The sequence below is a fragment of the Macadamia integrifolia genome, chromosome 5, assembly GCF_013358625.1.
Source record: "Macadamia integrifolia cultivar HAES 741 chromosome 5, SCU_Mint_v3, whole genome shotgun sequence".
In the NCBI taxonomy this organism is placed as follows: Eukaryota; Viridiplantae; Streptophyta; class Magnoliopsida; order Proteales; family Proteaceae; genus Macadamia; species Macadamia integrifolia.
This window is the reverse complement of record NC_056561.1, coordinates 16,530,032-16,544,013: the sequence shown is the minus strand read 5'-3', so window position 1 is coordinate 16,544,013 and position 13,982 is coordinate 16,530,032. Positions and strand designations below refer to the sequence as shown.

General features: G+C 38.5%; 1 protein-coding gene across 1 annotated transcript in view; it reads left to right on the top strand.

The window, feature by feature from the left end:
* Positions 1 to 13,982, top strand: part of LOC122077923 (DENN domain and WD repeat-containing protein SCD1) — a 79,526-nt gene that overhangs the window by 23,344 nt on the left and 42,200 nt on the right. The window contains exons 5-7 of the mRNA XM_042643811.1: positions 2,703 to 2,766; positions 2,992 to 3,105; positions 9,396 to 9,616. Coding sequence (XP_042499745.1) covers positions 2,703 to 2,766; positions 2,992 to 3,105; positions 9,396 to 9,616 — 399 coding nt within the window. The remainder of the gene's footprint in view (positions 1 to 2,702; positions 2,767 to 2,991; positions 3,106 to 9,395; positions 9,617 to 13,982) is intronic.

The window sequence follows — 13,982 nt, the reverse complement described above, 5'->3', positions numbered from 1 at the left end:
TTGTTTGCTGAAGGAAACCTGAAGAGGGGTTCGACTGTGAGGAGTTCTGGTTCTGGTAATGGTTCGGCTTCTCTCTCCTCTCGACTTCTCTTCTTCTACTTCTTCTGTTCTTCTTTTCTTCTAGCTTCTATCTCTCCCTCTTCTCGACTTTTCTTTCTTCTCGGTTCTTTTTTTTTGTTTTTTTGGCTACTGCCGGAAGGAACAGAGAAGGTGGAGGGCAGGGAGGGTTTGGGTTTTTTTTTTTTTGGCGATTATTTTTGGGTGCTACCGGAAGGAACAGAGAAGGCGGAGGGCAGGGAGGGTTTGGGATTTTATTTTATTTTATTTTATTTTTCTTTTGTTTTGGCTGCTGCCAGAAGGAACAGAGAAGGCGGAGGGCAGAGAGGGTTTTGGGTTTTTTTCTTTTTCTCAGAATCGGTGGAATCCGACACAGAGAATGGGAAAGGAAGAAGAAAGGTGGGGAAGGATTATGATCCTTTGGCTCTGATACCAAGTTGATGGAGAACCCTTAGGGAAGGGAGGGGAAATCAGAGTAGAGAGAGGGAAAAGGAGGATCACACTCACACATTCATTCAATAATCAAATTGCTCTCTGAATCTTCAATCGATTACAACCAATATATAGGAAAATAACAACATAAAATTAGAAACTTAACGGAAATGGAAACTAGCCTAAACTAGGAAACAACTATAAAAAGGAAACCAAAGCAAGGAAGTAAATCCTACTCCTACGTTCAAGTCTGGAAAATAAAAGCATGAAATAAAATACTAAGTAAACTACCAATTTTATTTCCAACCCTTGTTGGACCAAAACCCTAGGCTGGACCGATTCTTTTTGGCTCTTGGCTTCCAAAGCCGGTCATGCTGGTCCAACCAAGAAAGGGCAGTCGTATCTGCATCACTCCACTTCCCTTGGGCTTGACCCATGGCACCCTGCGGGCGTCCTTATCAATCTCATCTCTTTTAGATCCATCTATTCTTCTGGCCTTCCCAGATCTGCCTTGGTCTCTTCCATTCTCTCCCCCTATGGCTGGTCCCCTCCCCCTCTCGCAGATATCTGGTCGGCCCTTCCTCACATCCCCCCTGGCCATCGTGGTAGAGACAATAAGATTCTTTGGAAGCCCTCCCCCACAGGCTCATTCACCGTGGTCTTTGATTGGGAATTTATTCGTACCAAATCTCCAATTGTTCCTTGGCACAAAACCGTTTGGTTCAAAGGCCATGCCCTCCATCGGTGCCTCCCCACCCAATCTTTCCTTATCCACAGGCACATCCAGGCCTCTCCATCCTGCTGCCTCTACTGGAATAACCCTGAAGATGTCAACCACCTCTTCTTCTCTTGCCTCTTCTCCACTTCAATTTGGAAGAAGGCCCTCAGATTCATTTGGCCATCCTTTAGACCCACCCTTCCCTTGTCTAGAGAGTGGATATGGATTGATATGACTTTTGGTGGCTCTACCTTGTGGAAACTTACTTTTGCACCAACTATCAACCACATTTGGATGGAGCGAAACATCCGGAGATGGACTTCCAACTCCCGTTCCTTTGAAAGGATTTGGAATGCCATCTACTTTGAGGTCAATTCTAGAATTGGCACTATCAGGCACAACCCCGTTAGGGACTCCCCAAGAAATAGGCTCATTGTTGTCTCCTGGGGACTGCCCTCCATCCCTTTGGATGGTTGTATTTCTCTTCCCCACCCTTTTTTTTCTCTCTTTCTCTTTCCCTAGTACATTCTTTCTCGTGGTAATGAATTTATTTATTCATTAAAAAAAAAAGTTCCAGCTGACATGATGTGTTTGAGCGCAAGGTTCAAAAATTCAATTTCAATCCAAGTTGAAACTGAAATATTTCACGAAATGATGAAAATTGAGTTAAAAAATTTGCACATTTCAGCCAAAGAATTGAAAACAATTGAATTTTTCCTTGAAACTCCTCAACAAGCCTATTTAAGCATGGTATCAAAGCTTTTTGGGATAGTGGTTGGGAATTTTTGTTGTGTTTTGATATGTAACATTGTAGGCTTGTAGCCTTTAACAGCTCGAGCTTTTTGGGATAAGTGGTTATAACATGGTATCAGAGCTAGGAAGCTGGGTGTTCGATCCTTGGTAAGTGCGAGGGGTTTGTGTTATGTGTTATTGTGCCCCTACGCCTTATGCCCCTTGGTGCCATGTGATGACTCCACAATGTGATGGTGTACCGTGCATAGCCATGTATATGTGTGGGGCTGCACGTGCGGGGCGGGGTGTTGTGTGTTGATGTACATTGTTGTAGCCCTTAACAGCTCGAGGTTTTGGGATAAGTGATTGTAACAGGAATGATATCAAAACATTCCAGCAAGGGTATTGGACCAACAAAAATCATGAACGACTCAACTCTCCCCTACATTTAGTTCCTTTATTTCTCTGGCAATCTTGATGACCATGCTTATATCTGCATGAATTCTTTTCAAACATGGTTTTACTTTTGAGCTGTTTTGGAATTAGTTTTTTATGACTATGGATGCTCCCCGACCTATCTGGTTGATGTTTTATGCCTCTTAATATTCTGATACTTAAATAAAATGCACAGTTTCCTTCCTGTAGGTGTGAAACTTGTTTCAATTGTTCATTACCTGGAAATTTTCAGCTTCAATTATTGTTTCCATGTTATGTGCCATCATGATTATTCCTTTGAGGCCTGTTTGTTTTTAATTTTGGACAGGTATTCTCTTTTAACGCTTGCATCGGAGGCAATCTGCCACTTAATATATCCCTTCAGATGGCAGGTAAGCTTTGAAGCTGCAGCCCCTACGACTATTTAACTAGAAAAAAAATTCTTGCCTTTTAAATACATAATGTATATGTTCATATTCTTATGGCATTATCATGTCTGAAATATTTTTTTGCTGCCAGTAATATTGGTTAGTGTTTTAATTGATTCTGTGAATGACACCTTCGTTTTAAAACTTTAGATAAGCTCATCTAATCTTTGTATTTTTGTTGTGCTGAAGCATGTCTACATTCCATTACTATTTTTCAGTGGAGTGGACTACATTGATGCTCCTACACCTTACATGATGGGTCTTCATTCAGGTGTTGATACATTTGGTCTGGCTATGGATGGTGTAAGTTTCTTACCTCTAAGATATCATGGATTTCTCATATCTTTTTATTTGTCATGCATGATACTGTCTTTTTGTTCAATGGTAATACATATAAAATTGATTAATAATGATGTTTAGAATACACATATGAAAAGTACGGTATCATAACAAGACAATTGTAAACGGTAAACCAAATCAGCACAAAGAGCCTGTCCATCCTGTATAGAGGCAACTTCTCTATAGTTGTCAAGGTGTCGCCAAGGCAATTGTTGCCTTATTGCACTGTATACCATTTAAGCATTACTTAAGATATTATTCATAAAAATACCACTTATTTGAATCCAACAAAAATATTTTAAAAATCAAATTCCAAAAGGATAAAAAGTCAACCCCAATGTCCAAGAACAAAAACTGGATTTTTGATTGTAGGGCGATTTTCAACTTTCGAATTCTAAGGTTTTTCTCAATTCTGAAAATTCTATAAATTTTATCATTGTAGAACATTGCTAAAAACCAATAGTCCGGTAAAATAATCTTTTGTTTTGATGTCAAAAAATTATTTCCATTTAGGTGATTTAACTACATTCACATACTTTAAAATAAGTTTGACCGGAACATAACATTGTCATAACAACGCAGATTTTAGTAATCTTAGACTTGTTGGAAATCTAGTTTTGTGTTATACCTAATACATAATGTCTTATCTAAAAATAAAATCATTTGACCAATAAAACTAATTATAGAGGAAGAGCATTTCTCTAAATGTCAATAAGTCATGTTGCTTTTTTATGACTTGATGTGAGTGTGACTATGTTGAATTTTATTACTTGATGTTGCTTAATGTTTGTTTTTTGATGTCATGGGGTATATATTATAAAAAACAAAATAACTTCAGAAAATAGGGGAAATAGAAAACACATGGGCGATTTGATCGCCATGGCAATGCCATAGCGGGCGATTCAGCGTGAAATCGATTAGCCACCCCTCTACTGCCTTGGGTCGCCATGACGCCTTGACAACTATTTACCTCTCTAATGAATTTGGTGGGCCTAAAGGCTGAGAAATGTTCATGGTTCAGTCATCATTTGGCTTATCTTTCTGTGTCTAGGGCTGGAGTATGCTCTGGGAGAGGGCTTCAGAGAACGATGAGCCAAATGGTAATAAGCAAAAGGGGGACCTCAATTCCCATGCATTTGACAATGTCACATTTTAGCACTAGTGTACAAACACGCAAGCTGCTGCTCTGGATTGGCCTAGAACTTCTCTTACATAAGCCATAAGGTGGGCCTGCAGCAATTCCCATGACATGGCAAGAAAATAGTGCTAGCCAATCTTGAAACCATCTTCTAAGTCTTGTTCCTGGTGCCAAATTTAGAAAGGTTTCTCCTGTACAAAGGGTCAAAACTGACCACTGAATAGGTCTTTCTGGAGAGCTTCTTTATGCTGCTGGCATATTGATTGGTCCACTTGGGTATTGCAAACGGATAAGCAGTAAAGATCTGTGTGGAGTAGTCCATCTGCTACAGCTGGAGCACCTCCTGAGATTTCATCACAGGATTCCCAGCCTCACATGCCAATGCATTTCTCAGTCCATTGGATATGATCGTAAATACCAATATATTCAATCGTCCATCTAAATCTTCTTATCTCTAGCGGAATGAGCAGTTTGCCTGTGAAGCAAGATGTTTTATGCATCTCAAAACACGAGAAATTCTCCAAGTACCCTCTTTATTTTATTACTTATCTGTAACACCAAAAAAGTTTCATTGATTGGAGAAAAGCATAAGGATTTACAAGATATACATCTGATTGTACCAGTTTCTGATGCAACATATACACAAAACAAACAAAGAAGATAGATGTATCTGAACAGAAAAATGTCAACTATCCAGGACAGAGCTTCACTCTGAGCCAAGATGTAGATTGTAGAGGTGTCAGACCGTAAATTCCTTTTTGCTACATGGCCACTCTGATAGCCTCTGGACAGATTCAAGTGATAGTCTAAGTTTATCCCATTTCTTGTCTTCAAACACCCTTCAGTTTCTTTCTTTCATCCATTTCCTTCAAACGCACTTTGTTTGATCGAGGTTTAAGATCTTGCTCTTGCCCCCCATCTCGCTAATCCAAAAAAGAGAGATCTCACGAGATCTCGCCGAGATCATGTATTTTTTCCCGGTCTACTCGGTGGTTGGTCTCGGTGGCAATATGGTCTTTGTAGCCCTTGAAACTTGGTATTTACCTTATTTTAGGCCTTCTAAACACAATGGAAACATCAGGATTTTAAAATCAAACCTAAAATAGTACTTTGACTTTGTATCTTATGTAAGTAGTCTCCGATTATTTGGACTTTAGGCTAGTATGCTCTATTCCACAATCCACATTTCACATCCGCAATCAACACAGGACACAACATAATCATAATAAGAATTTAAAAGACATCATAGATAATTACTTAATTGTTTAACAATCAACATTGATGACTGATGAGTCGCGTTTACATACATTGAAAATTAAAGTAACTAATGTGGATGAGGAGGTAATATTCTCTACTCTTTAAGCTTCAATGAGTGTAGGAATGGAGATCCTCAAGCAAAAGCTCCAAATTCCTTGCTCTTTAGTGTTTTTTCTTCAAAATAGTAAAGAGAAAGGCAAGATATAGGCGAGATAGAGGCGAGATCTCGAGATCTCAGTCAAGTTTTTTTATAATTATAACTTGCCATACATCTCCGCTCGCCTTTTTGAAAAAAGAGAGATATTAGCGAGATCTCGCCGAGAGCTTAAACCATGTTTTTTTAGATGAAACCCAAGCAATGATAGTCGCTGAATCTCCTCCAACCATGATATTGAGAAAAACTCTCTCAGAGCTCACTTCAGCCCTAGACAGAGAAGGAACTTCTGCTTCCATGTAATTTCCCTCATCACTTAGACCAGAGTTAGCCCCCCAAACAGTGCCTGCACTTGATCTAATGACACAATCCACATTGGAGGAACCTGATTTCCTGAAGTGGATCCATCAAATTTAGTTTCACTATGCCCTTTGGAGGTGAAGGCCAGGCCACCTCTCCTCTTCCCTCTTCCCTCTTCCCTCTTCCCTTGGGAATATTAGACCTGATCATGTCCTTCCAACTTCTAAAGAAATAGGTAGAATGCACATATTTAAAGAGTGTGTCAGCCATTTCTCAATGAGTTACCCTCACCGTTATGTTCTCAAACACCACTCTGAAGAAAAGACATACCCCAGCCAGGATGGGGCCAAGAATGTTTGTACCGATGAGAATTTTCCAGTTGCTTTTGTTAGAATAAGAATAAGTGCCGCATGGGCACACTGGGGCTTTCCCCCTTCCACCGACCCTAGCTGGAGTGGGGCAGCTGGATGGTGGGGGGGTATACTTGTAATTACTTTTTGATTTCTGTTTTGTACTCCAATCATGACTCTATCATGATTCTATATTATAAATAGAGGACTTGTATGATCGGTTAAAGACACAAGTATTCTCTCATTCTTCCTGTTAACAACTTTGAATAGAGCCAAAGTGCCAAAACCACATCAGCCACACCACATTGTTGGGAAAAGTCCAATCCAGGTTAAACATTGTAAGGAATTGAAACAATACTATTTCTGATCAACTTATCATTGTTTTCCCCACACAAATACAATGAAGGGGAAGAGAGCTGCTTTTCATCCTCTAATGATAGGTATTCATTGTCATAACCATTTTGCGAGCAACTTCCATGCTAAAGCCTTGCACTTCAGGCGGCATGAATTTTCCATACAACTTTATGAGGAAATCCACATTGGTTTTCTGGGCCATTGGGGAAAAACATGTGATAAAAGCAACAAAACAAGAATCTGAGAACATGCCACTAGACTTTAAAATCCAAATTCTTTCATCCTCTTACTTTTGGGACACAAACACATCTTCGGGAGATTCAAACAGAGTATGAACAGGTTGAACTTCTCACTCTATAAACCCCCTCCTAAACCCTAAATCCCAGGTCAATCTCCTAGGCCCGAAGATTACACACAGACTGAACTATAAGTGAAATTAGACATCAAGTACAGCCTAGGTTACAGCTCTCTAAAAGATTCATCTCCCCACCAAAGATCTTCCCAAAACCGAACTTTCTCCCCAATGCCAAAATCATATCTCATTCACTAAACATCAAGGATAGCAACCTTGTAATCCTCTTCCAAGGAGCCTTCAAAGTTGTCCTCTCCACATTGTTTTCATCCCACCCATTACTTGGCATGCTATTTATGGACGTAATCACCTCATGCCCTCATTAATTTTGTGCAAAGGGGAATCTCCGAATGCACTTAGCTTGCAATTAACTGAATCTTGATCCACATTTGCCAATTTCCAAGCCTCCTTCCACTATAGGCTTGGCTACAATAGTCTACCCAGTTCTGTGACCTTTTCTCCTTTCCCAGATTCCTATATGAAATCCCTAAGATTACTTTAAATCATGTTGGTCACCTTTTTGGAGCCTTGGAAGAGTAGCCAAGGTAGAATTTATCAAAACAATTCTTTCACCTAAAGAAATGTGATTTCTTATCCACTTAGCCAGCCTTTTCCAGTGCTTCTCAATCAGAGGGTCCCAAGAAGATATTGACTTTCGATTATCCCAAAAGGTGACTAGATGTGTCATTGGTCACTAACTGCTCCACTACACCAAATGGATGTGGTTTGATCAGTATCCTGCTGTGTCGAAATTTACCTTGCTTCCATGGACTTCCATAAATTAATGCTCAAACGGTCAAACCTTTGATTTCCTGAATGCGACTAAGATTGTACCTCAGGTTTGCTCTATTATCTGGGGTAAAAAAAGGCAACATCTACATATAACCTTTAATATGAAAATTGTCCGTTTGGATTCACACATCAGTACCTGCCTTGTGCTGAGTATGGACTTGAAGAAGAAACATCATTGCATGGAGGTGGGTATGCTTCTGCATTACCATCTTTTTCTTTTCAAATGCCAGAAAACTGGGGATTTGGAACTTGAAAAGGAATCTCCCCGTCCTCTTTTTTTCTTTTTTTCACTCTTTTGATGTGCAATAGGGAGAAATATTTCTAAAAAAGGGGAGAAAGAATTACAACCCCGAAGAAAAGGGTTGAACCAACAAGCAGGGAAAGCAAAAGTACACAACATCAATACTCCCTAGGTTTGACTTGGTCTTACATTCCTTCATTACCCAATCGCTAATATTAAGTATTACTAGCATAGTTCAGGGGGCCTGCTTTATGTAATTGCTTTATGTAATTGGTAAACGGATAATAGTGTCTGTCTGATTTAATGTTCCAATATTGTGAATTTTCTAATTATTATTATTATTATATATATATATATTTTTTAACTCTAAGCTTTATGAGGGCATTGTAAGGGGCTTGTAGCTCGTGGGAGAAGACAGCCCAACCCTAGCTTGGACAAGTCCAGCTGCATTTTCTTTGTTCTTCAATATAATCATCAATTCGTCTGTTAATCTATGCTGATTACTTGTATCCCCTACAAGTACAGTCACTCGTTTTCTGCTGGCTGTGTTTTTTTCTAGGGTACTCTGGGGAAGAAATCTGCATGATTGCAATATATGTGTTATTCCTTGTGTCATATTGATTTCCCTTATGCCCCCCCCCCCACCCCCAGCAATTTATTTTTTATTTGTTAGACCTCTTAGCATGCCATGCGGGCTAGTGCGAGCCATTGTGAAAATCTAGTCTGAAGTTCATTTCCTCAATTTTGAACGATTATTCTCGAGGAGGGGCTATTTCAATTAGTTGGTGTCAGTGCAGCTTCAAATTCAAGTTATCATCATCAATCATCTTAGAGTTTCTATTGGTTGGATCATCATCTTTTCCCATGTATCATGGTTTTTTAGGCATCATAACTGTGTTTAGGCATCATAACTGCGTTATTATTTTCATGAATTAAAAATTGATGCAAATTTCAGCATAAAAATAAAAAAGGTACGTGTGCACATATTCTTATGTGGTTGTGCTACCTATTCTTGTGTTCACCTAATGATTGCATTTCTTGTTTCACTTTTTAAAAGAAAAATCAACCAAGTTTTTGTAATCATTCTATTTCTTTTAGAACCTACTTGGTTTTATGAATATTTTATGCTTGGTTATTTGACTCTTTCTCAACTGGTTAGACAGCGTTTCTAGTCTTGTATTGATATTTTGCATTTGTGAAACAAATGTCCCCATATGGGGTCTATAATTGGTAGAACACCTGTTTTATCCCCCTTTCTGGTTCTAGCTTTTCTATTCTTATGTTTCTAATTCCTTCTCTTTCTCTCTCTGCTGTAGGTTGTTGTTGTGGACCTTGAATATAATCGTATTACTACATCAGAAGAAATACCTCCTATGCCAGAGCCAGAATTAAGCTCTTTGCGTGGTGAGATTATGAAGTTAATGTATCCCAAAGTGGTTGGAATAGACCAGATGAAGGGTAGTTTTGGTAGTTCACCTGAACATTATCCTAGAGGTGACAGTAAGCCCTGGGGAGAGCAGCATGACCTTCAACTTAGGTGATGCTTGGATTCCTGGAACTAGTTGATTTTACTGTAGTAGATGCTTATGGAGATTGAATGACTGCTGTTATATGGAGCTTCAAAAAATATTTATGATCCATTTGCTTGGCTATGAGCATAGTTCAAGTGATCGAAATAGGTATCAGAAATCTGGAACTGGTTGCTTCCTATTCCGATCCGAATTGGCAGGAATCGGATGGAATTGGCCAAGGATCAGCAGGAATCAGCCATAAATCCCTAGAAACTCCTATCTGAATCTTCCGGATTCTGTTTTGATCTTCAAAGTAAAGTTCTATCCTTTAACTCTGTTCTGATATCTTCTCAAGCTTTAGGAAAGGTTTTGCTGCTGATATAGAGTCTAGCCACCCCCATTGACCACACATATTGCTAGAAGTACACTGCCATCTTCTAGTGACCTGCTGCAGCACCATATGTCTCTGGGTTGCTATTTTTGTGCTTGTTTCTGATTCCCATCTTCTTGCCATGTTTTCCATTTCCATTCTACTTGCTATTCCTGTTCTATTTAGTTACTAAAATCCTTTCTTTCTGTTTCTTAGATCACTTACCAATATTTGGTTAGTTGCTGATTCCTTTAGTTTCTAATTCCATATCACTTGTTATTTTGTTTCCTCTAGTTACTAATTTCCTTGCTCATTTCCTATTTTGACATCCACTTGCTAATCTATGATATGGTTTATGTTTCTATACTGTTACCAAATCTGAATCCTGGTTTAGGAACTTTCTATTTCAGTGAAGTCGTCCAAATGGCCCCCTCGCCCCCTGGTGTAATATTCCTTGGTTCAAGATCACATATCACCAAAGCTTCACAGTTTGGAGAGCCTTATCCAATTTCTTGCCTACACAATCTTTTTCCTCATCTACTGGCACATCAATGTTCCTCCAACCTGCTGTCTCTGCTGGAATGGCACTGAAGACGTTGACCATCTCTTCTTTTCCTGTCCTTCCTCCACTACCATTTGGAAGAGGGTCCTTAGTTGTTGCTGGCCTACCAATAGAAAAGTGCTTCTTCTGAGTAGAGAGTGGATTTGGATTAATATGACTTTTGCTGGTTCCTCCATCTGTGACACTGCAGGAGAGCTTGCATTCTGTGCTACTGTCAACCATATCTGGATAGAAAGGAATCTCCGTAGATGGGCTACCAAAGCTAGATTTTTCGATATGATTTGGAAGGCCATCTACTTTGATGTCAGTTCCAAACTCTCCTCTATCCGCCCCCATCTGGTTAGAAACTCCCCTAGGAACAGGCTCATTGTCATCTCCTAGGGCCTCCCCTCCATTATTTCCCCTCCCCCCTAGGTGTTTTGTACTTTTTGGGTTGTTGCGTTCTGGCCTAGTGTAATCCCCCCCTTTTCTGAGGCCTGGTTCCCTTTGGGTTTGTATTCCCCCCCTCTCTCTCTCTCTCTCTCTCTCTCCTTTGTATATTCTTCTCCTCTTTGGCAATGAAATTATTTGTTCATCCAAAGAAAAATAAATAAATAAATAAAAACAAAAATCTCCTAACTGTGTATCAACTTCCAATTTTGAGGAATCCTTCCTTATGTTCAATAGGCCTAGCAATTAAAACAAGGACTAGATCAGAAACCTTGGGTTTGAGTTATTAAAATTGTCTTAATTTTGGCCTTATGCCTCTTGCTGTGGTTTTTTCGTGTGGGTTTGGCCTTTTTAATAACATTGTCATGTTTTAGAAACACATTGCACTGATGTTGAGAGAAAAATGGAAATAACACAATACGTAGGAAATTATCAATCAAACTAGTTAGGGTTCCATGCTTGCCATATTCTCTCTAGCCCCTTATTTATTTATTATCATTTTATTGTTATTAATACCATCATTGTTATCAGTACATCATCATCGTGGTCATTATCATTATTATTATTATAATAATAATAATAATAATAATTATTATTATTATTATTATTATTAAAAAACTTTTGATATATTGGGGATAAAAATAATAGAAGTACGATGGGAATAATAGGATAAAGATTTTAAAAATGATGTCGTAGATGCTAAAAATAATAATAATAATAATTATTCTTATTATTATTATTATTAAAATACTTTGATATATTGGAGATAAAAATAATAGAAGTACGATGGGAATAGTAGGATAAAGATTTAAAAAATGATGTCATAGATGCTAAAATAATATGTGATAGGATAATATCCATCGAACATGTGCTAGGAAAGGATGTAGTCGATATAATTAGTACTTATGCACCCGAAATTGGATCAGATAAAAATAATAAGAAACAATTTTGGGAACACATGGATAGATTAGTTCGGAATTAGCTAAGGAGAAAAAATTATTGTAGGAGGAGATCGAAATGGAAATGTTGGAAGAGATAGCAGAGGTTATGACAGAATTCATGGATGATATGATTTTGGGGATAGAAAGGAGGAGAGGAGAGTAGTTTTAAAATATGATTTTGGAGATAGGAATGAGGAGAGGACAGTAGTTTTAAAATTTGGTGCGACTTATTAATTATTATTTATCAGTAGTGTAGGTACAACCATAGAAAGATGTAAACTTGCGGGAGGTCCTTTTGCCATTTGTCGGAAGAGAGAGGATGAAGGTTTTTTTTTCTTTCTTTGGGAGTCTCCACATAGATAAGGGTCTAGGACCCATAAATGTCTCCCACTTTTAGGGGAAAAGTTGACTTTAATGGATAATGCACAGGCATTAGGTTCCACCTGGCCAGGGGTTGATCTCTTTCAATGTAGACCTTTACTAATCTTACTAATCCTACTAAGTTGCATGTATAGTAAAGCAATAAATCTAATCCTAGACCAGGTTGCTAGGTTGGAAAGTATGTAAATAAATAAAAAAGTAACAGGATGGGGGACCGACTTGAGCATATATTTGCTCATGCCATCCAGGATTTTGAAAAGTGTTTTGAAATTATGCTATGCATGGCAAGGTATTGAAATAAATAATGTAAATATATGTACCACATTAGCAATTTAGAACTGCAAGGGAACTTTGATTAGAGATTCGCAACAAAAGATCCCTTTCGGGGTTCCCATGTTGGATGATCAAAGTTAAAAATCGGAGATTGGGCATGACTTTGGATATTTCAGGGGTTTGTTCACTTGATATTTGATGATTGGAGTCCGTTGAAGATATTTGTGTCACGACCCAGACCCAGACCTAGACCCTGGTGTTAGGAACAATTTATAAAATTACTACTATTGTAAAATTAGAAAAATACCCTTGGGCTGAAACATATTCTAAGGTTTCCAGTTTCTAGGGCATCACAATTTGTATGTCAAACAGGGTTCCCAAGAAAAGATTCTTTTTGGGCCGGGGTCAATGATGAGACACCGACAATTTCATATTTTGATAGAAATTCATTTGGATGGTGTAAGAAAATAAGCTTGAATATTTTGAAAATCATTTGGACATCCGGCTGGCATAAAACGGAATGTTTGGACACTATTTACAGAAATATTGGCATTATGATGGCTAAAAAAAGAGTTCATTTGAAAACCGACTTATGGATATTCCGGCACTACAATGGCATAAGAAGGGTATTTTGGTAAAAACTGTAAAGAATAAGTACACTGGCAGATTTAATTAATAAACCCAAAACAAACTAATTAAATAACTGCAATATGAGTGGAGAGGGAGACTTACCCTTTTGGCCCAAAAGGGCCTCGCTGACTTAGTCCGGCAAAGTTTTGACACTTATGCTACAACCCAATGGGATTCTGGCTCGTATGGGTATTTTCCTATTTTTGGGGATTTTCTAGGGTTTTTTTTTTTGGATTTCCCCATTATTTCTCTTTCTTTTTTAATTTTCTGAGCTATTTTCCTTCTTTGCTTCCTGAAAATCGAGGCTGGGTGTTTATAGTTTTTGGAGGGAGAAATTAGCAGTGCGTAAAAGCAGATTCACCAACGAATTATGCTTGCCAATATTCTCCCTCACGCGTTTCCCTTGCAAATTTTGGGTGATGATATCCCCCTATCCAATGGTCCAATTTTGACGAGCCATATATCATATGAAAGGTCTTTCTGAGTACTATCAAATGATGTGGACATCAGAAGCAAATTCACCCAGGAACATAGTCAAACTGTGCTCAAAGTGGAGACATGCAAAAGCCGAGTATATGGTCCGTAACTTCAGTAACAAGAAGTTTGAAAGTGGGGTAGTGAAAATTGATTATAGGGAGATATACTGCAGAGTGAAAATTTAGGTACCTGGGTTCAATCATAAATAAAGGAGAAATTGAGGATGATGTGCATAAAGAATTATAATTGGATAAACGAATGATTCTGATCTAGTTCATGGCCTATCAGAAGTAGAAGGCGTTCTGGTGGGATCCTCACGGATAGAAAAA